This window comes from Convolutriloba macropyga, chromosome 9, assembly GCF_964194025.1.
Source record: "Convolutriloba macropyga chromosome 9, txConMacr16.3, whole genome shotgun sequence".
Lineage (NCBI taxonomy): Eukaryota > Metazoa > Xenacoelomorpha > Acoela > Convolutidae > Convolutriloba > Convolutriloba macropyga.
This window is the reverse complement of record NC_134476.1, coordinates 16,067,593-16,093,061: the sequence shown is the minus strand read 5'-3', so window position 1 is coordinate 16,093,061 and position 25,469 is coordinate 16,067,593. Positions and strand designations below refer to the sequence as shown.

General features: G+C 33.9%; 1 protein-coding gene across 1 annotated transcript; it reads right to left on the bottom strand.

Annotated features, from left to right (window-relative positions):
* Positions 1–24,964, bottom strand: LOC142346076 (uncharacterized). Its single transcript, XM_075398575.1, has 5 exons — positions 24,090–24,964; positions 20,027–20,645; positions 16,361–16,656; positions 15,461–15,657; positions 1–377 (listed from the first exon to the last, which is right to left on the bottom strand). Exons 1-5 carry the CDS (start codon positions 24,217–24,219, stop codon positions 123–125), a joined length of 1,497 nt encoding a protein of 498 aa, XP_075254690.1. The 5' UTR covers positions 24,220–24,964; the 3' UTR covers positions 1–122.
* Between the last annotated feature and the right edge of the window lie 505 nt (positions 24,965–25,469).

Here is a 25,469-nt window from a genome sequence, read left to right as displayed (position 1 = left end):
CGGCAAGTATTTTTGCAAGATCGTGTGAGGATCAATACTTCTATGACAGCATGTCTCAAAATGTCCCAAAATTTACTTTGTTGGTTTCTTATCTACTGTCTTAGCACCAATCTAATCACCCCTCATGGATCGGGTTCAACCACTCTAGTTGTTGTCTTTGTGCCCAATTTGATTTCACTCGGAGGTCTCTTCTTTATTCCAGTGTTGATACGAGAAGTCGCCTTCAAAGTTATGTCTTCCTTTTCCGTGATAACTGTAGGCTTTTTGGGCGGTGGTGCTGATGGTTCAGGCTTCGGTTCCGGCTTCGGTTCCGGTTTGGGTTCCGGTTTGGGCTCTGGTTCTAGTTGAGGCTTCGGTTGCGGCTCCGGTAATGGTTCCTAGAATAGGCAAACTTCTTCTTGATATTGCGTTATTAAAGATTCTTCATTAAAACTGAAGAAAATAGAAGGCTAGGTTGGTTAAGATTTGTAAGAATTAGAAGTTTGATCATAAGAAAACACTAATACACCCCGGGTCGAGGTTTGGCGGTGAGTTTTTGTAAGAGATTCGGTGAAATTTTTTTTTTAATGTGGTTTCTGCGTAATCGCAGGGAAACAGCAGTAGGCCTACAGTAGCATGCTCTCAGCTGCCCTTTTTCTTATTATTCCCCACAATTCAGACTGATCATTTCATATAACTATAGCCACTTTTTTCGCGTCTGAAACTTTCATGTGGTACCATCATTACAGCCAGCACTGGTCAGGCTATGGTCAACCTGAAGCTATGGTTAAGTAAGAGCTCATCCTCACACAGACAGCCTCATGGAGGCAGGTGATTGAACTCTCAATCATCAAACCACACACCCTACTTCTCGGCTATCACGCCACCCCGTATTTCTTACATATTTTTGCGTTGAATGCGGTTAATCGCAGTGAATTAATTATTTTCACCGCGTTCTCAATATTTTGCAAAGAAGAATCTTCATTACACATGTTTGAACCTCTGACATCGTGAAAACCTTCATCTGCTTATTCCACTGTGACAACTCTCACGTACTTCACTGATATTTCTTGTGACGTTAAATCAGATTGAGTAAACGTAAGAAAACGAAAGCGCAAATTTTTGTGAGAAAAGCGGTGAATTTTTCGTTGAGTTTTTGTAAGAAATATTTATTTCCACCGCATTCATCGCAATCCCCACATTTCTTACAAAAATTTACCACACTCAGTGCATTTCTTACAAAAATTTACCCAAAAACCTCGAACCGGGACAGAAACTCACAGCTGCAGAAATTTACTTTTTGTTACGAGGAATAATTTTCTTCGCCATATTGTAATCAACATTCTTTATTGTTCCGAACTCGCTCGCACTTTGTGGGGGGGAGACGACTATATGCTCAGGCAGTTAATTTGGGCAATAGATGTATCGTAGAGAGTTGTGAATGTCACTAGAAAGCCCGTCTAGTGCAAAGTATGAGTTTAAAACATTTTTGGTTTGAAATAACGTCTTTGTAGGCGAACAATCGAGGTTTAAAGTTTTTGTAAACGTTTTATTTTTCACATTGAATCTGTTCACATTTTACTATTTCCGAAAAAAAAATTCATTGTTTGTCTAATTATGTTATCATTTGCAACATTTCCGTGTTTTATTATCGTCGGATTCATAACCAGTCTATTCTTGGTCTCATCGCAGTTTAAATACAGTTGGAGTTGAAAATAGATTTTTCAATTGCCAGAGAAATTGTGCAGTCAGTATTTTGCTTTTTACTCCTAACATTTTTTTAATAGTGCAAAAATACTGTTATCTGATTTGGTCTGCGGGCAAAAAATGATTTGTCGACTTTGCCACCATGCGTTTTAATTAAACTTTTAAATTGCTGCGAAATTTACAATAGTTGAAGCATTCATAGGCAAATAGGAAACAATAGACATGTCATTTGATAACTATGTGTAGATATGTCATTGATGCTAATTGAATTCGCAAAAATATGGAAGATTTGAAATTTGTTATTACATTTGTCTTTTTCGACTTCCTTCTAAGCTAAATCAACTGTTGAAAAGTAAATTTGGGATTCTCGGGATGAAAAAAAAATTTTTTTATGGACGTCATCTTGCTATTAGCTAAAAAATTATTAGATTTTGAGAAACATTTTAGTTTTTCTCAAATTTTAGAAACTTATCAATAGCAGGGAAACAGCAGTAGGCCTACAGTAGCATGCTCTCAGCTGCCTTTTTTCTTATTATTCCCCACAATTCAGACTGATCTTTTCATATGACTATAGCCTTTTTTTCGCGTCTGAAACTTTCATGTGGTACCATTATTACAGCCGGCACTGGTCAGGCTGTGGTCAACCTGAAGCTATGGTTAAGTAAGAGCTCATCCTCACACAGACAGCCTCATGGAGGCAGGTGATTGAACTCTCAATCATCAAACCACACACCCTACTTCTCGGCTATCACGCCACCCCGTATTTCTTACATATTTTTGCGTTGAATGCGGTTAATCGCAGTGAATTAATTATTTTCACCGCGTTCTCAATATTTTGCAAAGAAGAATCTTCACTACACATGTTTGAACCTCTGACATCGTGAAAACCTTCATCCGCTTATTCCACTGTGACAACTCTCACGTACTTCACTGATATTTCTTGTGAAGTTAAATCAGATTGAGTAAACGTAAGAAAACGAAAGCGCAAATTTTTGTGAGAAAAGCGGTGAATTTTTCGTTGAATTTTTGTAAGAAATATTTATTTCCACCGCATTCATCGCAATCACCACATTTCTTACAAAAATTTACCACATTCAGTGCATTTCTTACAAAAATTTACCCAAAAACTTCGAACCGGGACAGAAACTCACAGCTGCAAAAATTTACTTTTTGTTACGAGGAATAATTTTCTTCGCCATATTGTAATCAACATTCTTTATTGTTCAGAACTCGCTCGCACTTTGTGGGGAGGGGGGGGGAGACGACTATATGCTCAGGCAGTTAATTTGGGCAGTAGATGTATCGTAGAGAGTTGTGAATGTCACTAGAAAGCCCGTCTAGTGCAAAGTATGAGTTTAAAACATTTTTGGTTTGAAATAACGTCTTTGTAGGCGAACAATCGTGGTTTAAAGTTTTTGTAAACGTTTTATTTTTCACATTGAATTTGTTCACATTTTACTATTTCCGAAAAAAAAATTCATTGTTTGTCTAATTATGTTATCATTTGCAACATTTCCGTGTTTTATTATCGTCGGATTCATAACCAGTCTATTCTTGGTCTCATCGCAGTTTAAATACAGTTGGAGTTGAAAATAGATTTTTCAATTGCCAGAGAAATTGTGCAGTCAGTATTTTGCTTTTTACTCCTAACATTTTTTTAATAGTGCAAAAATACTGTTATCTGATTTGGTCTGCGGGCAAAAAATGATTTGTCGACTTTGCCACCATGCGTTTTAATTAAACTTTTAAATTGCTGCGAAATTTACAATAGTTGAAGCATTCATAGGCAAATAAGAAACAATAGACATGTCATTTGATAACTATGTGTAGATATGTCATTGATGCTAATTGAATTCGCAAAAATATGGAAGATTTGAAATTTGTTATTACATTTGTCTTTTTCGACTTCCTTCTAAGCTAAATCAACTGTTGAAAAGTAAATCTGGGATTCTCGGGATGCAAAAAAAAAATTTTTATGGACGTCATCTTGCTATTAGCAAAAAATTATTAGATTTCGAGAAACATTTTAGTTTTTCTCAAATTCTAGAAACTTATCAATAGCAAAAAAGTGTTCCAAGCTCAATGTGGATACTTTATTTTAGTGATTGCGTTTTTATTTTTTGTTTCTTCTCTTTGAATTTAAAAAAATTGATTTTTTGGTGATTGGCAATTAATTTTTGTTTTTTATTGACTTGCCTCTTAGTCTCATTGATAGCAGTTTTGGACGGCACCATGTTGAAACAGTATTTCGAAAGCAGCTCGATGAAACAGTATTAAAGTATTTCTTTTTCTTATTAAGCGAAAGTTGATTTATAGTTGAACAGTTCTTTGATTTTTTTTGAATCACGCCTTATTTTTACTGTTTTCATTTACTTTGGAGATAGTGTTACCATTTTCTTGCTTTTTCAACATTAATACTAATAAATTCAATTTAATTTTGATTTAAAATTTCTTTTTTGTCAATTGCTTTACATTTCTTTCCTTTCCAATGAACAAAAAAGTTACTAAAGTTTTTGTAAGGTTTTATTGTGTTTCTCCTTTTACAAATCGCGGAAACAATGAATTCTGCTAAAAAATGAGTTCTCCATTTTCAGTTACTTTGGCATAATCTTTTTTTTTTCGATCAATCATTTGATCAATTTGATGAATACCATAAGACAATAACCATAACTCAATCATGACTTAAATCGGAATTTTTTTTGACTCCGTTGAATTCTTTTTAATTAATATCTAATTTTGCTTTCTGAAATCACGTCACGTTTGGGAGTGTGTGCAACAGTTCTTTCCTTTACTTATAAGAAACCTATGAAAGCAAAATAAGAATTTAAATTCTAATGCAAATTAAACAGAGGCCACGCAAGCAAGATGATAATGTACTTGTCTCTAAAAAAGATTCATAGATTACAATTTTGCTGGAAAACGAGACAGTGGGAATTCTGGATCACGCAATAACTTGACATCATTTATTTTTATCTTGGTTTATATATATATATATATATATATATATATATATATATGTAAATATATATTACAAATATATATATATATATATATATATATATATATATATATATACATATATATAAGCCAAGTTCAAATCATTTTTTGATCAATCATTTGTTAAGTTTGATGAATACTATAAGACAATAAGCATAACTCATTCATGACTTAAATCGGGACTTATTGGCTCCGTTGAATTCTTTTTAATTAATATTTAATTTCGCTTTCTGAAATCACGTCACGTTTGGGAGTGAGTGCATCAGTCTTCTTGTTTGAAACACTAATCAACAGTTCTGCTTTTTGCAACCAGTGACGATGTAACAATTTCTAAATATGAAGATTTGTATTCGTTTTCGTAGAAAAATGCAAACAAACTAACTTCTAATTTTACTATTTCTATTTTATGAGCTATCTTTTATTTTAAAAGAAAATAAAAACGCACTCAATTTTCTCGTAGCTTATTAAAATGGTTATTTCTTGACAAAAAGAAGCAATATCAACAGAGACGATTTTGCGTTTGCTAGCAACATAGTCCCGCAATTGCAAATCGTTCATTAAGATGGCAGCAAGGAGACATCGGAGGATAACTCTAAAAAAACGAAAGAGGAGAGACTGACTAGAAAGGGTCGTGAAGTAAGCGCAGCGGGGGGATTGATGGGGGGTGGGCTGGGGCCAACAGTGGGGTGGACGTTTGGGGGTGGTCTTCAGCTTCACGGGGCCCTTACGGACTGAACGATGCTTAGGGCCTGAACAATGTAGCAATTGGTGGGTTGAAGTGAGGGTGGTTGATGAGGGGGAGGGGAGGGGATGTGCGGGTCAACTTCTAAGAACCGCCCTTCACACAATAAGCATAAGTCTCCAACACAGTTTCTGTTAATCGCATATTTGAAGACTAGTGGGCTTGACGGCTCTAAAAGAACTTTTGCAAACTGGGCGCTACCTCTTTATCCCGTTTCTGAAGACAAAAGTCAAACGGCTCAGACGAAAACTCGGCCCAGCGAAAAATTGCAAACGGGTATAATAGACTTGATACCATTTGCAATTAACAATGATTTCCTAAAAAGTGCCTGTTAAGTCATTCCTAAAGAGAGCATGTATAACAGCAGGTGAAGTGCGGCATCAACAAAGAGAGAGAGAGAGAGAGAGAGAGAGAGAGAGAGAGAGAGAGAGATAGTGAGGGAGAGAGAGAGAGAGAGAGACAGAGAGATAAAACGCGAACGAGAAAGAGAGGGAAAGAAACCCTAACCAACAGAGAGAGAAAGAGAGATAGGAATATTTTCCGATGGGATTCGACTCTGCAACTTCTAGCCTTGTTAGTGAACAAATCAAATAGAAAAAACTGAAAAAGGCAAAATTAAAAACAAAAAGTTTTCAACTTCGCAGTCAAAAAAGTTCAAAACCATTTTTTGTCTCGAATGTTTTGTCAGGTAACCCATCTTCAAGACTTACAAATTTTCGTTGGCCAATAATGCGTTAAACTCAAGAAAAGGACAAATATTTGTCACATGTGAAATAAAAATTTTCTTTGAGTTGAGGCTCTTTTCAAGTCAAATCAAGAAAAATATCAGCCGTGTAAATTCAATTACTTGAAAATTACTGTAGCTGGACTTGAACCAATTCAGCTTCAACGTTTGTGTGCACGGCGTCAAATTTTATTAAGAAGAATAATTGTCTGAAAAAAGCTGCAAATCAAAAGCTCTTGCTGACGAAAAATACTTTTAATTAAGTTTCCATTTCTTCCAGGAATTAGTTTTGGTCAACCAAGTCTTTGAACAAACAAAGAATTCCCAAGATGACACTTCAACTGCTAGAAAAGGTACAAATGGCTATATTCGACACGAATTCATTGTGGACAGATTAGTGCTTGTTCCAGATAAACCAAATTAGTGTCCAAATTTTACTCGATCCATTTTGTCGTCTAGGCAGACTGTTGTTTGATCGAATAAATCACTTTTTGGCCCCAAATTATACCGAAATTAATAGAATTCTCTAAGACTTATATACATAGTAAACAATCTGTTGTGACTGAAGAACCGCAAATAAAAGAAAAATTTGATTATAGTTCAATATTTCATGATTACTTTGGGATTCAGTGGCTCTCTTCATAAACGTCGTCAAGGAGGATTCAAGGGAAATTAATTTATGAATTGAGCGGTAAAAAAATTTTAGCCACATACCTTAGATTTTTATCGCTGCGAAAGCCGTCATTTTGCAGTGAATTTCGTAAAAATTGGTATCTTCAGTGTATAATTTTTTCCCACAACATTCGCATCAGTTTTTGCAAAAATTTTCTTCAATCGGATTTGAACCCGGTCAACCTGTCTAGGTCTCAAACTTCTATGGCACCACCTTTCTCTAACGTTTCACTGCATTTACTTTGCATATAAATGAGCGCTATTTTGATATAAAAGTAGCTATGAGTTTTTTAAAATGCATATCACCTAGTATGCGTTAGAAAAAAATCATGGCTACTTTTATCTCAAAATAGGTGAAATTTTGAAGATTTGCGGTGATTTCTCTTACACCTTAGTAATCGGAATTCTTACATAAAATCAGCCTTCATTGCAACGTTCTATCTCATCCAATAAGACAATGCGCGAATGTCTGGGAAGCGTTGATTTACCGGTTTCACCTTTTGTTGATCCAGTTTGTTGCCAATGCTATTTTCGGGGAAATTCCTTGGCACGGGAGGACATTATAATTCGGCTTCCAAACCCACCAGAGAGGTTTTAGAATCCATTTTTTAGCCCAGATACCAATAGAATAGGTCAAATCTTTAAGGTGTCCAGTAGTAGATTTTCCCAGCAGTTCTGCGGAAGACAAAAAAAGATTTTCACAATTTTAAGGTCTGGAGACAGAAAAAAATTATCACAAAGGTCTGGATCGATGTTTTCCAAGAACATCGGGAAAAAAAACACACTTATATTCCCTGCTAACGAACATAAATTCAAATCATGCAAGAATAATATTGCTACAATAGAAACCTGGCCAAATTATGAAAAAATTTCTAATGCGCTAAAAAGTATATTTGAATGTTTAAGTGCTGGTCGGATGCTTTCACGGGTTTACATTTTAGAAAATAAAGATTGATTGCTAGATTCTTGCAAAATTGCAGATAAATATAAATTTTTCAATAGGAAAACTGAAAATAAATTCTGTCTCTAAAAGGATCACTAGTTATTAATTGCTATTTAATCTAACAACTGCATATTTCCATTGAATATGGATTGTAATTTTTGCACCATAAAAAACTGTGAATGAGTCCCAAATGTTTTGGACTGTCCCAACTTGCCTTCGCGATAAGTTCAAAGAATGGAAACTAAGGGTGCTCAACGGCAAAGAACTTTCACAAAATTCCAGCTTTAAAACAATAAAAAGTTCCGTCCGATTAAATACTTTCACCGTTACATTTTTTTTTATTTTCTCGTTATTGTTTATATTTTCACACAAACACATACACACATATATATACATCTATACATATATATATATATATATATATATATATATATATATATATATATATATATATATATACATATATATATATATATATATATATATATATATATATATATATATATATATATATATATAAATATACTGAAAGTCTTTTCGAGACAACTACATTAACATTTTTTTGAGCACTAACTTGACATCCTTTATTTTATCTTAGTTTATATATATATATATATATATACACACACACACACACACACACACACACACACACACATATATATATATATATATATATATATATATATATATATATATATACATAAATATACTGAAAGTCTTTTCGAGACAACTACATTAACATTTTTTTGAGCACTAACTTGACATCCTTTATTTTATCTTAGTTTATATATATATATATATATATATATATATATATATTTACAAATATATATAGGTATAAATATATATATATATATATATATATATATATATATATATATGTATATGTATGTATTTATATATATGGTAAGATACAGATCTCTCATAAAAACTATTTAAAAACAAGAAGAGAAGAAAAAGGTATAGCTGTAAATACTTAAAGTATCGATAAAAATTTAGCAACCTACAGACACTTATATTCAGATACGAATCAAATATGGCGTTGTTAAAACAACTTAAACGTTCGTTCCTTAGCGAGTACTTAATGACGTTTGTGCAATAGTACAAACTTTACCTGTTTTGGCCTCAAATTGAAGCATTGCAGCCTGTTAGCATGGGAAAATGAGTGTGAAAATTGATGCATTGTTTTTACTGTTGATCAAGGTTAAAATGTATTTTTTCCTGGTAATAAACAAAGACATAAACTGAGAAAAGGGCAGATAAAAAGACATGGTTGTTATCAAAAAAATTTACCAATAAATAGCCCGAGTTGTTGAAAAATTCGAAACTGTCAGAAAAATAAGATGTTTGATAGTAAATCTCGTCAAAAGTTTGTGTTATGAAAAGATTAACTGTGTAATTCTGCTGTTCTATTGATTACACAATTGCAATGATTAGAAGTTCAAGTCCATTATCCTTGCTTCGGTTTTAAGAAACATGTAACTTATGTCTTGATAGAAATTTTTAGTCATTTCATATTTTGTAATCATATATTCGAAATATAGGTAGAAAGCACATGATCTTGCTTGATTAGCACCAATCTTCATCAATAAAATTTGCTAACAAATACTCATATATTAACATATAAGATCTTGTTTCTCAGGCAGTGAGATCTTTCTGTAGATACGCCTGCCTATCATTAATTAGGTATCAGCATGATTCCAGATTTTAAATAGATTATGTAAAGCTTCTGAATCTCGTAATCAGAGGATAACCCACAATCTTTTCCTTGGATTTTCTCGAACAAAAAAATTAAGTCAAAATTGTTTATGAATCAGTTCTGAATTTTGTCATAACTAAACTAAAATTAAAACAGAAAAAACGAAGAATATTAACTTTCTCATTGGGCAAATTTTCAACATAAAAGTTCTTATTAAAAAATTTGTCAACACAAAAGTTTTTAGGGAGAGCTGAGAGGATAAGCAATTAGAGAATCACAACGCGCAATTTCAAGATCAATGGAAATTTTGAACGTAGACAAAACTCAACGAAAATGTCTGCGTCAAAATGTCAAGCGGAAGATATCATGACGGATATACTGATTTCATAAATATTTTATTTGAAAGTTAGTAAGGCATATCTTGATCCTACATAAATAATTTTATCAAGATCTCGCAAATTATAATTAAAATAAAATTGCAATAGGAATTTTTTTGGAATTTTAAAATTAAAAAAGTTCATAATGTGTGGCACTCTTTTTGGTTTTTCATATCCTAAATATATGAAAAAAAAATGTTTCCCAGACATTTTTAAAAAAAATCTCCAAGAGATTGAGCAATTGTATAAATTTTAAGCTTTTTAGCTATTTAGTTTCAGCAAAATTTATTTCTGAGTTCTCTCGCTGAACGCTAAGAAAATGTACTCTGAAGTCGTCCTGAAAATTCAATTTTAATGTCAATTGCCAGTAATATTGAAGTTTCAGGACGAGTTCAGAGTAGATTTTGTTAGCGTTCTGAGAGAAAACTCAGAATTAAAATTTGCAATTCTGACTTAGATCTGAATCAGAAGAAAAAATATGTCAAATGATTACTAGAAAAGAAAACATAAGATTCCTGCAGTCAGAGAATCTTGAAAAAATCCAGATAGCAACAATAAAAATTCTGTTAGCTATTGTAGAAAATTTTTACAAAACAAAAACTGTTAACTAAGCGCGGATTGTTGGTGATAGAAAGGTTTCCAAACTTTTTGTTTTCACAAGTTTCAATAAAATCAACGTTTGGGACAAAAACTCCAAGCTCTGATGTTTTCATTCAATTATTGTACATCCAGGAAAAGTTTATGTTGAAAGCTGAATTAAACTGGTAGTCAACACAATTAGCATGTTCAGCTCAAATGGGGAGGTCATATTGTTTCCAAATTGTTAAATAAGTGGGAATCAGTTTTCTAAGTTTTTCTTTACCTTTTGATTCAAGTACTGTTAATATGCATCATTTTAATGAAGTTTCAACAAATGCGCCGGCAATAAAAAAATCAGACGCAAGCGTCACGAAAAAAAAACTTTTAATTATTAACTTTGTTTCCGTTAAAAAAAACTCGAGAAAAATTCTGATACTGCACAAAATCATTTGTTTCTGAGATGATTTTACAGGAAGATATCATCATTTTTTACAAACCGTATCTAAAGGTTTGAGTTTTATGCTTGCATGGCGAAGAGTGTCAGTGAGGGATCTTTTTTTTCTGCAATTTAAATCGAACACCATCGGTGTGCGCGATTCCTGTTTTTAAGTAAATGCGGAAGAAAAATACTGAGTCCACTTCTGTACACGACGGTCACTGTCATCTATTCTATCAACTTTGTCAACGGTTGAGATAACTTCCATCATTTTTAACAAAAAATAGTATAAAATTTTACTGATTGCTGAGTAATTGCGGAAAAATCAATAGCAATGCCAATTGTGGATTAGGAATTGGAATTAATAATTTTGCAATTAACTCACCAATCACGGCTCTACAACACAAAAAAAAAATTTGGTTCGGTTCGAATAACTAAAAAAATTCAAGCAACAGATATCTTAAAAACATTTTTGAGCTTATAGCTTAAAGGATGAGAGAACGAAAACATTGCTAGCTTACAGACAAATATATTGTAGATTGAATTCAAATATTCAAAATTCTATGATTATACAAAAATTTGGAAATCCCAGCAACACTTAGTTCTGTTGCAATTCTCATGCGACAAACTCGTACATGTTACGTAAAAAGCTATTTCCCTGTTTACTTTTAATATGGAAACCAGGAGGCTCGGTAATGTGCATACGCACATAATGTTCCGACCCCGCTCATCCATATTCTTGACCAAATTGGCTACCAAATGATGAAGAGATAGAAAACTTTCAGAAAAATACACAGCGTTCAATAAACAACCAATGAAATACGATAATGCCACGCTAGATAGACGATAAAAACAAATCAGACTCACATCAGATAAAATCAAACTCGACAAAATCAAACTCGCATTAGATAAAAACCAAAACAAAACAATTTATCCTTTACTTCATTAGAATTATTTGGGACGTGTCTTCAATGCGACTGGTTAACAGGTCGGCAAAAAAGCACAAATAGGTGTGAAGTTCAAATATACTTCTTCATTTTTGAAAACAAAAAACAATTAATTTCACAGTTCTAATGTAATAAGATGTCAACTGAAGCCCCTAAAAAGTCCATTTATATCTATTGTTATAAATTAAAATGAAAACAAAAGTCCTTTGAAATAAACAAATATAAAAGAATCTAACGTTTTTTGAAATCTCGCAGTAACAGTAGTAACAAAGCGGAGAAACAAATGTTTGAAGCTATAAACGGTATAAAGATTAAATTATAGCTCACTAGAAACGGTTGGTGACCAGTATTTACAGAGACTGAATTACAAATCGACCGAAAAACTTTTTAAAAAAGACAAAGCTGATAACGCCAAATAACAGACTTAAGACTACAACAAAAAGCTATTGATCTAATTTCGACACCTCAGGAGGCCAATTGGGACTGTTAATAATGAGACTAAGTCACCAGCCCACAAAAAAAACAAATACATAAACGGCCAAAACTTCAAACCAATTTACGATGTGACACTCTTCAAATCACTATAAATATAAGATGTTACCTGCAAGAACTCTAAATTGTCATTTTCCCTTCATCTTAATAATAACTTGTGTTCCTTATAAAAGGACTATTTAGACATGACAACAAAACAAACCCAAAAAATGAGCAGTAGAAAAATATCGAAAAAATCTTATGAAACTAAATGGTCGAATCAATCAATCACAAAAAATAACCATGCGCGAAAAAAATGTTTGAATTAACAAAAGAAATTTATTTTTTTAATGAGTGAGATTGAGTTACATGGTGACGAAGATAAAAGCAGATAGCTAAAACAAATAGCTAAAAACACATCTTTAACTGGATTGAGCTATACCCCTTGAGGAAGCAATCTATCGTTATCGGGTATACGGCTCACAACAACGAAAAGGAACACAAACACAGGCAACATAAAAAAACCCACAAAATTTTGCGAGATAAATGTGTCTCAGCCCAAAAAGCATAAACTATTCATCAAAAACAATTATCATATCCAGATACTTTTTCTCCAACGTTCTGCTTTTTTCCTACAAGGCCTTTCTTTCATTGGACTTTTCAATAATGTAATAATGAGACAGAGAAACAAAATGAAATCATAAAATATGCAATTATGATCAAAAGTAATAGAAAAATTGAAAACGCGTGCGACCAAAGGAAATCATTAATTGAATATAAAACCGTTACGGACATGAATTTATAATTCACAGGAAGTTGGTTTCCGACTGTTTTTACAGAGACTGTGTCCAAAATGGAGAGAAAAAGGATAAAACAGTGGCAAACTTCAAAAATTAATCGATATTTTCTGAAAACAATTTAGCTCAAAGTCATTAGATTCAGAGACATAAGATAACAACTGAAAATTGTCTAGGTTCTTCTTGGTTCTTTTATTCCTGCTTAAAGCTAACTGGATCTTTGTTTGGGGACACTAAGTTGTTGGGCTACAAAAACATAAGAAATGAAAGCAAAATGCAAGAAATCCATAAAACTTTTACGAAAACAATTAGTCAGAGCCATAAGAACCATGAGCTTAACCCTGAAGCCATAACATAATCTCGTTGGGTCTCGTTTTTTGTAAATAGTATCTGTCATTAATTGAGCCCTGATTTGAAATTCGTGTCCTTAACTTACATAAAAACTTTTACATAACGGAAAATCTTTGAAAAAAGGTCGCGCCCCATAAGAATCTTAAAAAAATTATTATTAGGCTCCATGGTGAGATCAAGATCAGTTCAGATATTGCTGCGCGTGTTTTTTTGACAAAAGACCCAATTGTCAAAAGGGTTGCGAAATAGATCAATTTTACACAAAATTTTTCAGTTTGTCAAAAAATATTTTGCATTTTTGTATAATTATCGAGTTTAAATTTGCAAAAATTTAGCAAAATTACATCTCCAGAAGACCCTTAAAGCCACCGGAATACAAAAAGCTCTTTTTTGAGCTTAAGAGTATATAGCTGCAGTTTTAAGGTGTCTGCTTCCAGAAAAATAACAGGAAGTGTTCTGATAAAGCCATTTTTTCGACGAAAAAAGTCTAAACTTTGAGAAATTTTGCATAAAGTCTAGCCAAAAAAACTCGAATCGAACAATTCAGGAACCCTCATTTTAGTGATAAAATTAACAACGCTACAGTTAACAATTTTAAATTATTTTAGCAAAACTGACGAAGATTTGGTCAAAATTGACGAAAACTGGGTGAAATATATAAAAACAGCTGAAATACGACTAATATTCACAAAAATTTAAACCTTGATACCTCCCTATAAAAATCAAATATTGGAAAAAAAACTTTTAATTTCTATACTCTACGCTGAACGGGCTTTCTAATGATACTACTCACAACTCTCTACGTTTATGATATCGATCGGCCAAAATTGTCTGAATAAGAAAACCCATTTGAGTATATAGTTCCTCCCTCCCTCAAGAGGGGTCGGAACAATAAATTGAATACTTGAGCACATAATAAACTTTTTCCAGATTTTCTAATATCAAAATAGTGGCAATCAAAATCGGATATGTGAGTATTTAAGCTCACTTATTTATCCAATCTTATTAGTAAAAGCCATAATTATTTCAAAATGTAAAAAAAGTAAAAAAAAATTAAAAAAACATTTATAAACTTTTTTGAAAAAAAAAATAGAAAACTAATAGTTTAATTATTTTTTTTGTTTTACGTTTTAGATTTTAATGAGCATTAAATTGATAATTGTTTTTACAAGTTGCGAAAGCTTTGGGCAGTGATTCAATTCAAAATTTAAAACTTACTTTGAAAAAATTTTAGCCTTTGGAGATAAGTTTTGAGTATATCTCCTATACCAGTTCTCTAACCTCCATTCTTGTTGGTCTGCGAGTTTGATTTTGGATACCCCCAAAAAGAGAAAATGGTCACTTACCGTTGAGTTTTCAGCTACTTGAAGAATACTGACCAAAGAATTTGGCTGATAAAGAGGCTATGGTTTTGTGACGAGGGTTTTGCGGATTTTAAGAAAATTGTTGTTCTCTATGTATCTATGGTTCAAATGTTTTCAAATGTCTAAAATAAAGCAATAAGAAGTGCTCCAAATTTTTGAAAAACCAGAATAAAATAGATCATATCCGTCTCGAACCAAACTCAAGATTTAAATCAGTACTGGACGATTACAAACGTACGTCTGATGTATATTTTACTTTTCTGCGCTTTCTCGCTCAAAATTCGCTATTTTTTAGCATACATTAGCGGCTGAAATGCCAATCAAACGAATTCTATCATGCAGCTGGGGATTATACAGTTATCTCTCAACCACGACTCATTGCTTTAGACGTCAAGTATAGCAATCTGCGAAGATTGACTGAAGGGAAAATATAACATAACAAAACATATAATAAGATAGGATTTGGGATATAGCATTTTCATCGATCTTAATTGGCTCTAAAAACTTCATCTCTACTTTAAATAGGATCTTGGAATGTGTATTGATAGTAAGTATCACGCCTCCTTTATTATACTTGATTTTTCATAAGTCCAGATCTACTTCTGCGTCTTTGCCGCCACTAATAAGGGTCGGAACAAAAAAATGAGTAACAAGGTGGTTGTGGCCCCTCACCGGTACGGGTTCTGGTGGGGGAGGCGTTGGCTCCGGCTCTGGCTCAGGTTCCGGAGGAGGTGGTGGAGGAGTCTCTTTGGTAGCCCCATAATCTGCCTGAGATTCCACTAATTTTTCCCTGCTCTTCTCTACAGCTTTGTCGTGTTCGAACAAAGACCACAGGAGAAAAGCAAACACTGCTAATCCGAATAAAGTTCCTGAAACCAAAGAGTTATAAATAAGTGCACACCAGTTTTATTTTTTTTGACATTCTAAACTTCTTCTTAATCAAGAGCTGAGTGAAACCATCAAAAATAACGGAATAAAGAGTCGGGCTATTTTAGTTCTCTACCTATTGCTTCAAAAACCATTTCAATTTTGGTAAAGTACTCTCATTAATATAAATGACCAGTTTTGATCGCACCACAATATAAATAAACACAAATGTCCTTTAGGTTTTTGTCAAAAATATTTTAAAAAAAAGGCTAATGACCGCTGGGAAGTGAAGACACGAAAATTTTTAGTGGTGACATTTTGAAATAATTTTGATGAAATGTGCCGAAATTGTACAAAAAAGCTGCTCCAGATAAAATATTTTCTGCGGACAGTTTCTATATAATTATTCAATCATTTTGCTGGACATTCAATGCATTTGTTTTATGTTTTCAAAAAGTGACGTCAGTTAAGCGGATAATTATGCACAATTTGACCGGAAAAAAGGCCTTTCTCAGCGGAGTTTCTTGCATAGATTCAGCATTTTTCAGCGAAATTGTTAGAAGTATTCAGCAAATTTAATTTTCAGTAACAGTCTTCATTGTTTACCCCCCCCCCCCCATTTTCCTTGCGATTTAGAGCCGTACTTCCAATTAGGGTAAAAGAAAAATGATGAAAATGTCAAATTGACTAAAACCAGCAACTTACCGAAAATGATAGCAAAAATTGCCTCGTCATCCTCGCCACCTTCAAAATACACAATAGGGTCTATGCCCTCCCAGTTGCAATACCTGTAAATACAGGTAGAAAAACACTCAATGTACGCCTCCGACTCATCGCCCTCTGGGTTTTCGTTCACGAGTCTGCAATTTTGCCACAGGGTTTTGTTGCTGTTCACGATTGACGTTCGGGTTTGTTCGCTGGATGCGGTTACAGGGGTGCAACCTCTGGAAATTTCGTAATGGTCATCAGCGTTGAAGTAGATATAGTCGTATTCGTCATAACTAAACAATGAAAAATTAGGCTTGTTTCTTTTTTCTGCCGTTGGAAACGAAAACAATTCAGTTATGATAGTTTTACAGCTATATATTTGTACATATAATTTGTGCTTTCGAAATAAAAGGAACACATCTAGTAGCGCAAATTCATAAAATTGTCTTGTTAAATTTCATTCAATCAACTCTTGCTGCGTTGTTGCACATATAACAACAGTTGCACATATAATCGATGAAAAAACTTGCAAGCGCCCAATGACTACTACGAAAATCTGGAATAGTGCTTTGGGATTAGAACACCTTTTTCTGCCACTTTTTCTCGCCACTGCTGCTATATAAAGAGAAGAGTGGCCAGAAAAGAGTGGCGGAAAAAGATAGTCTAATAAAATACACTCTGACGTAAGTTATGCAACTGTTTTCATCGCAACACGAGTGGATTTAAAACATTGTGGTTCTTGTCGCCCTTTCGATGTAATCTTCAACTCGGCGTCACCTTGGAGTTTAATATCTTCTCGATGGCCATCACAATTATGTGGTCATATTTGTTAATATATCTGATAACAGATACACAGGTTGACCAGCCAGAGCATTTCGGTACTGAACCTGCCTACTTCTATATTGACTTGTATAATCAGTAATGAAACAGTATATTTAAATAAAAAAGTTGGTCATTATGTACAAAAAGAAACACAACAACTATCCATATATTTTAGGCTGACAATCAGGGCTGAACTAGACTGATAATTGCATGATCACAGTTATGGACATATAAAAATCAGTATAAAAACAGAAGCACAATTTTATTCTGAGAAAAAGACTGATCAGTGTAAATATTCACATGAACAGAATATGTGCAAGTGTAAGATTGTCTATATACAGTTCCTGGATTTGAACTGGTTCAGTACTGAAATGTTCTGGGTGCTAACCCCAGGTAGCTGCTTACACAAAATGTCGGACAAAAGTCACATTCCCATTTGTTTCTCGGGGGACTGCAAATAATATGAACTCAAAAAAAATGAACGGGGCACAAACGAAAAACATTCTAGTTTCAGTTTGGTCAAAAAGTTTTGTTGCTTAAAAACAAAAATTGTTTTCACTTTTAAAAAGAAGCAATTCTGAACACTAAGGGGCAGAAGAGGAGTATTAGTAATCTTGTTATGGCGATAAATTGATGTAGGATAGAGAGGGAAGGGAAGGGGATGGGGTGTGGGAGAGAGGGGTAATAGGTGCACTTGTACCGAGTGGCACAGGGTTTAATACGCAAGCTAGCGTTACATAACTGTCAGACAGCGTCCAAACGTCAATATTCAATCCGGAAAAACAAATATACAAAAAATTAATAGGAAAAAATTTGCTTTGATCAATCGATTTATGTAAGGCCAAATCAAACACCGTAAAATTAGTTCACACACATTATTTTGATCGATTGAAAAGAAAACCCCCAAGAGAGAAATAATCGCAGTGTTGTATTATAATACCAAATCTGAAGATCCACTTGAAGGTGAGTTTTGTGAAATCATAAAATTTGAAGTTTTAATGCCAATGTATTTTTCTGTATGAATAATTTGTCAATTTTCACTTCCCCAGAAAAACTATTGAGAGTAAAATTCAATGTAAAGCTAAAAATTTTTCTTGGATCGGATTTCAATAATTAACGGACAAACTGCAATAAAAACCCACTAAAAATTTATAACAACTAAAACTTTTCACAACAGGCCAAATACTAAAATTGACTAAAGGAACGGAAGACAAAAGCTCCGAAGTTGTTTATTTAACATTATTAACAAGCAATGCTCCTAGCTAGTCTCACAGCCTTTTATGCAAAAAATAAAAGGAAAATATTTTCACTAATCAAAATCTTCTTCAGTTCAACATTATAGAAAACATCATAACAATTTTTTGTCCAATCTTTTTCATTGACTATGACCTTGGAGTAAAAAATTGTCTGGAGAATGCATCATTTTTAGTTTGATTCTTTGATAATTAATTAAGTGGTTTGTAATTTATTTGAAAAGCTTGGATTTATATTTTTTCAGCTGGCATAAACTAATTAACTTGCTTCTGACTAAATTTGTCATGTCAGACAAATCTTAACCATTTATTAGCCAAACAAAACTTTTCCACATTTAGGCTAAAATAAATCTTTGAGTAGAAAAAATGAAAAGATAGTGATCCAAATTACAAGCAAAGAAACTAAGATAACAAGATACAAAAGCCGTAAACTATGGAGAAAAACTTTTTGTCAATGTTGTTTTGCACAGTAAACAAATCTCTAATCCTGGACAGTGGTGATTGACATTTGAAGTTGTGAGGGAATTAAAACTAATTTCAATCCTCGTTTCTTGGTCCTATCCACAACAATTTTGCGCAGAAAAGTCGCTAGAGCAAGTATATAAACTTTCCTGAAAGACATTACTATGCAACGTATGGCTAAACTTGAGCGAGGGCAAATCTGCCCTCGGTGAAAGTGGTTTTCTATGACAATTTTAAAAAATGCAAAAATAACGATTCCTACAATGTCATAGGATTTAGTAAGTACGAAGCTGTTTAGTAAGTAACGCTTACGGAACTTTTTGGCTATAAATTTTTGTCAACGCAAGTTTACATAGCTTTCAACTGTCGACGTAAGTGCAATAGAAGCTTTTCAAAAGCACGTATGATTTTCGATGAGGCAGGTTATAGTTTTTATAGTTTTTTCAACAATTGATAGCAGATTATAGTTGAGAGCACTAATTCGCTCCCTTAAAACTGAATAATTTTTTGTTAAGAAAGTTGAAAACTAACTTGTTGGACAAATTAGTGCCGACTATGATGATAAAAGGATTGTGGTGGTACCTATTTTTAGATTTCCGATTAGATTTTCTTTTCTTTTTTGAACGGGGCCCTAAATTGTTTACCGATCGAGCGTTTTGTTTGTTCTCTAAAAGAGAAAAACATTGTGTTCTTTAGTTTTTTAGGGTCCGCTGTTTTTTTATGTTTTCAAAAATATTTTCATGCGTCAAAAACACTTTCATGCGCGCAGCGTTTAGATAGAAAGCGCCATTGAGATTTCACTCGAAAGACATATTTAGACCGTTTTTCATTACAACATTATAACATTAGAATTATAACAGAAAAAAATGGATCGGTATGCTTCAGTGGTGTTGCTTTTATAGTAAACAAATCTAGGGTTATATTCCATACTTCAGACCATAAAGAACAAGGATATGTGCCTGACGGAAGCCGCGACAGAAACTTTGCCGAGACTGTGATCTTGGTTGCCCCAGAACCAATGTCGGCGACACTAGTCTGTTTTCCCCCTAACTGTTTGGTGTCTCCGGAACTCATCCAGGGTGGTTGGATAAATTCTTACCATCCAAACGAGCAAAAACTTAGTTACCTACGAGGCGTCCAATTCTTAATAACAGCATGAATGTAACATGCTTCGTTCTGGCTACATTCCACTCCGCGAGTGAATGGCGCTCTGGCACAATCCTCCGCACCGGAACATTCATAACATGTCAAAGGTTCTGTAGTCAAGTTCTGTTTCTCGACACAACCAAATCCGCGAATCAAGTCATTGGCCGTATCACACCCACAAATCTTAGGAACATCCTTATTACGAGCTGAAGTCGTGAAAAACGGTTCCTTACAAATCATATTCCTGTACATTCCCATGTTGAACTCACAGTCATAGTCGGTATTACATGTAAACGCGCAAATATTCCCCGTATAATCTAGTTTAACGCATCTTTCGGGAGCTATACAGTCTGAATCGTCGCGACAGTACCCGCAGCTTGCGTTATTGTTGCTTAGCAACGCCAGCGGGTATTCACACATGCAGTAAAAGTTCTCCGTGTTCCGGTCCATAATGCATTTTGTTTCTGTGTAACACAAGTCGTCATCAGGCTGTTGTTGTACGTACGGGTTTCGCGTCTCGTCTCCTTCCTGTATTACGTCATCGCAAATCAGACAAGTTCCCGTTTCGTAATCGAAGGCATTTCCGGTTGGACACGACTCTAAAGATGAAAAAAATATGTCACATTTAGAGGCAACACTGCTGTAACTAAAGTTGATAGTTTCTATGTTGCGTTCTTCAGATAACAATTCACCCCGCGCCCCGACAAGATTTGAAACCCAAAAATGCCCTTGCATTGTCGTTTTGAATAGCGAGCTAAAATAATTCAGTATGTTCGAGTGGTTATCTTTGATATATTTGTTTCACTTAGATTGCATATAACTTTTCGCCAGGCCAGTCCCTGACATTTAATTGACATACAGCCACAACAGCCTCACAATGAGAGAAAGTTGTCTATTACTGAAGAATGTAACTTCTGGTCGAAGAAACAACAAAAACATTAGAAAACACCTGATGAGACAACATTAAGCGCACGAACAGCTGAATAGTCAGGATTTATGTCTATAAAGCAAAAGTAGATTCAGAGTAATTGCAACCCAATAGGTGCTAGACAATATTTTTCTTTGGAACCTCAGCTTGGGTTACGTCGTAATTAAGAATACTTTTCATTGAAATGGAATTTATTTATTTTGAAATGGAATAGATAGTATTCATTTTGAAATGGATATTTTTCAGCAGGCACTTATTTGTTGGCTACTTCTCTACTTCTAGAACAGTGGCGATTATATGCCAGAGAACGCATGTAGTCCGAATGGAGGTTGTTAATTATGCACAAAGGTTAAACGATTATTTCTAGTTGAATGTCATAGAATCACATTTTTTTTGTTATTGCCCTCCTCAAACGTAAATGACGTCACCTAATCCAGCTAAACAAGATTATCGGTCGTTGAAAATGTTCATATTTACTAGTATCTTTTATTCAAGAAGGTATATTCAATACTGCACAAGTCTTTCGTAGCACGACTTTTGCTTATTTAGTGAAAGTTTCATAAAAAGTGAAGAAATAATTGAGCATTGAGTGTTGGGTGGAAATAACCGGCGCTAGTGAAAATGGCAGACGTACCAAAATATAGAAATTTTATTGCTGGCCAATCACAATCGAGAAAATGGGAATAATGTTTTCTGATTGGCTGATTGCTCAACAAATTCTCCATGTTTTAAAATAGGATATGCGCGTTAAGGTAAAATATTTCAGAAATTGCGACAAGCCGAAAATGCAAAATTATAATTTTTGGGGGAAAACTGGTCTCAAGTTCGGTTGTGATAGATTCATATCAAGTCCCACGGGCCGCTGAGGCATGGCCATGACCCGCGAGGCATGGCCAGATGCGGTAAAAATTATAATCTAGCATTAGGCTATGTCCAATTTAGGCTAATTGAACGCATAAAGGTACAGTGTTTTAAATTTCTCAACCAATCACATTAGTTGAAATTTCTACATTTTGGTACGTCTATTTGTTAAGACGTCACCGAAATAACCGAAGTCTAAGAGTTTACTTTTTACATTATTAAACGAAAGTGTTGGTTTAAAAGTTGGTGCTAGGCAATACAAGAGCAAAAATACATTTCCTGGTATCACACGACACGGACCTAAAGGACCTTTTGATGACTTAGCAATTGCGCTGTGTTTCCTTTGTAGCTTGGTTAACACAATAATGCTCCTAATCTACTCAATTTTAGAAAGGAGGACAAATTAATGTTGTTTACAAAACATAAAAATCCTCGTGAAAAATAATCCAAGAATATCTTATGAAAAAATCCATTTTAGTAACTACACCGTTAATTTTTGAGCCAAGTTTGGAATAAAAACAAAAAAATTGTTGAGGCTTTTTTTTGCTGACTTTTCAAAGAAATTTTATAAAATCTTTCATAAATATTTGTTGTTTTCAGCATTCTTGTCTTTTAGATTTGATTATATCTGTTTAGCCAATTATGGTTTTCAGAATTTCCTTATACGTGTCTTCAACATGCTCCTGTAGGTTGAAACGCTACGTTTAACGCATACGTTATCATAGGGAAGTGATAGAATGACAACAAATATGCTTACGTTTAGTAATTAACTTGCGCTGTTTTAGTGGCTAGAGAAGTGTCTAGGGCGGCTCAAAGATGAAAAACAATGTATACATACATCATTATTTCTCCTTTTCACTTCGAATGATACAAATTACTTTCGTTTTTTCACATATTTCAAATTAAAAAAATCCTTTTAGGTTCTGCAACTGACCAAAGAACTGGCAGTGAAAAAGGACTCAGTTTTTCTACATTACTCCAAAGAATTTTCGTTATTCAAAAGCTATATAAATTCTGATGTAGAACAAAACCGAAATGGAATAAATCTAAACCTGATCTTTTTATAGGTGACTTCAAAAAAAGCCGCCGTTAAAAAGACCAAAATTTGAATTTTAATGATAATAAATGATTTTTCTACTGAGCCAATGAAATCTAACTCATGAAGTGAGCCCCAAAAATTCTGAAACAATTTTAACCGAGTATATCAGAAATTAGTTTTATATGCTAGCAAAAAAATTGAAGCCACGAAATGATTACTTTTACTGTAATTATAGTGAGCCAGGGGGATACCTCAGTGGCTCATTGGACCTGATGTGGAACCGTCAAAACCGTACATCTCATCAATTTACCAAAACAAATATGTTTCGTATTAACTAATTAACAATTTAGGGATAATTAAATGCTGTTTATTGATTTAGACTCTTTTTAACGCCGGCTCTTTTTTGACTACACCCTTTTAAAAATGTTTCTGGTTGTTCCTTCATTAATTCTGCAACAATCAAACATTGAATTCTAAAAACATAGGCAAGTTTGGGTTCAATCTTGACGATTTTTCAAAAAACGGAACACATCACTAACGTCTGTCTGATCCACAAGAAAGTGTAAACTGATTTAAAACCGGGACTGTTTAGGGAGGAATTTTTCAATAGTTGTCTTGCTGCTGACCCACTCCTAAATCATTTCATCATTTCCCAGTACCCCCAATCCTCTTAGTTAATCATCGATTTATTTAAAATCAGACTTACATCAAATGGTGAGGATTTCGGGATGGAGATTTGACCAGTGTTTTGAAAACCTAAAGTTTATGCAAACAGTCTCGGCAATTCCTACAAGACACCACACTTAGCCTACCAACAACAAACGTCACCTTGTTGCGGAACACTGAATGCCGGGTTGGTACAATTCTTCTATCCAGCAGTTCACATTACGAAGCGTTTCCAGAGTCGAACTTGTCCTTTTCATGATATCGGAATATACTTACCTCTCGATTGCGTTAATACAATGTTTGATCGGTAGTGCATAGGAGTCAATCCCCTTATATGGTAATAATTGCTCAAAGGCGCCAAGAAAAGAGTGGGTGAAACCCGATTTAAACCACCCTCTTCTATGATCCAAGATTATATAACAGATCTTGCTCACTACTCCGGGTAAATTTACTGGCCTCTAAAATTTGCGAGTTCACCTCTGGCAACTGTCTGTAATGTTCAGAGAAGGTCTGTTTGTGGGGGGGGGGGGGGGGGGGGGGGGTTCTTACCATAAGCCTCTCGTATTCTTTCTCTTTCTCTCTCCTGCTCTCTTTTTTCTTGGCTAGTAAGTGCAATAGATGTGCCTATTGATAACAGAAGTAAAGTAAGTAACAAGAAGTAGTTATGTAGTGTCGCCATGTTTAAGTTACTATCGGTATGACGCTAAACTAAGGAAAATTGCCAAAATAGGTAAATTTTGGTACCGAAGAGATCGGTAAAAGCACAGAAGCTGTATCGAATGAACTTTCAACTATAAAATTTTGAAACATTATTACGCATTCATCAACAAATTCAGTTCGTGAACAAATGTAAAATAGTCCATTTATAATTTTTGAATAAATATTCTGGAATTTGTTTTTTTCAATGTAGATTGAATAATGAGATTCAAAATTTCCCGATTGTAATCGATTTGGAGTAATTGAAAGAACTTCACTTTTTTCAGAAATACAAAAATTATGTCCCAGCAATAAAACTATAACTCAATCTTCCAACAGTTTCTCAAACAATAGAAACCGCATCACGTTTTTGAAGTAGAAAAGCAACTCTAAATGTGTGAACAACAAAAAAATAAAAACAATTATGGACAAACTACTGCAATGGCGTCACAAATATGGATCTGAGGAGCCATTAATGATGCCATACTTGTTACAATACATTACAAAAGCCACACTGTATGGTTGCAAATGAACAGATGGAAAAATTGGTTTCGCTTCAATAAAACAATTATAACAAAATTATCCCCAAAAATACTGGAAACAGTTCAGCTCTTTATAATTTTAACAAACTTAAACATACGCCAAAACCAAACATACGTATAACATATACAAATAAACATCAAACAGAAAAAATGATGCGAATTTTAAGACATTTATTGTGGAAAAAAACCATAACGCAAAATTGACAACAATAGAACAAAAACGCGGCTTGAAATAATGAAACCAATTGAAACAAATGTTATTGTTTTGAAAAGTTCTTTGTGTAGAATGGAAGGAAACAGCTCGTGGCGAGATGCGTTATGTCAATTCAATTAAAGGTCAACGATTATTGAGAAATGGCCGCTGTTTGAAGAAAATTGAAACACCATTGATTCCAGAAATGTGGCGCCGATGTTTCAATTGATGATTCGACTTATCCAAATTAATTTGAAGCAAAATATTTGTTTTTGTTGCCATTTTAGTTTGTTTTGTTCAGACGTAAAGTATTTAAAGCATCTCAGATGTTGAAATAAAAATATCCGGACATTTGCATATTTCCTATAATGTACATTTTTTTAGATATTTGTCGTCAATTCGGATTTTTAAAACGCAAACAGTTGGCGGAAGTTACGTTCGTAAACATAAGTAAACGATTAATCTGCATTTGTACCTACTGAACTAAATATTTTTGAA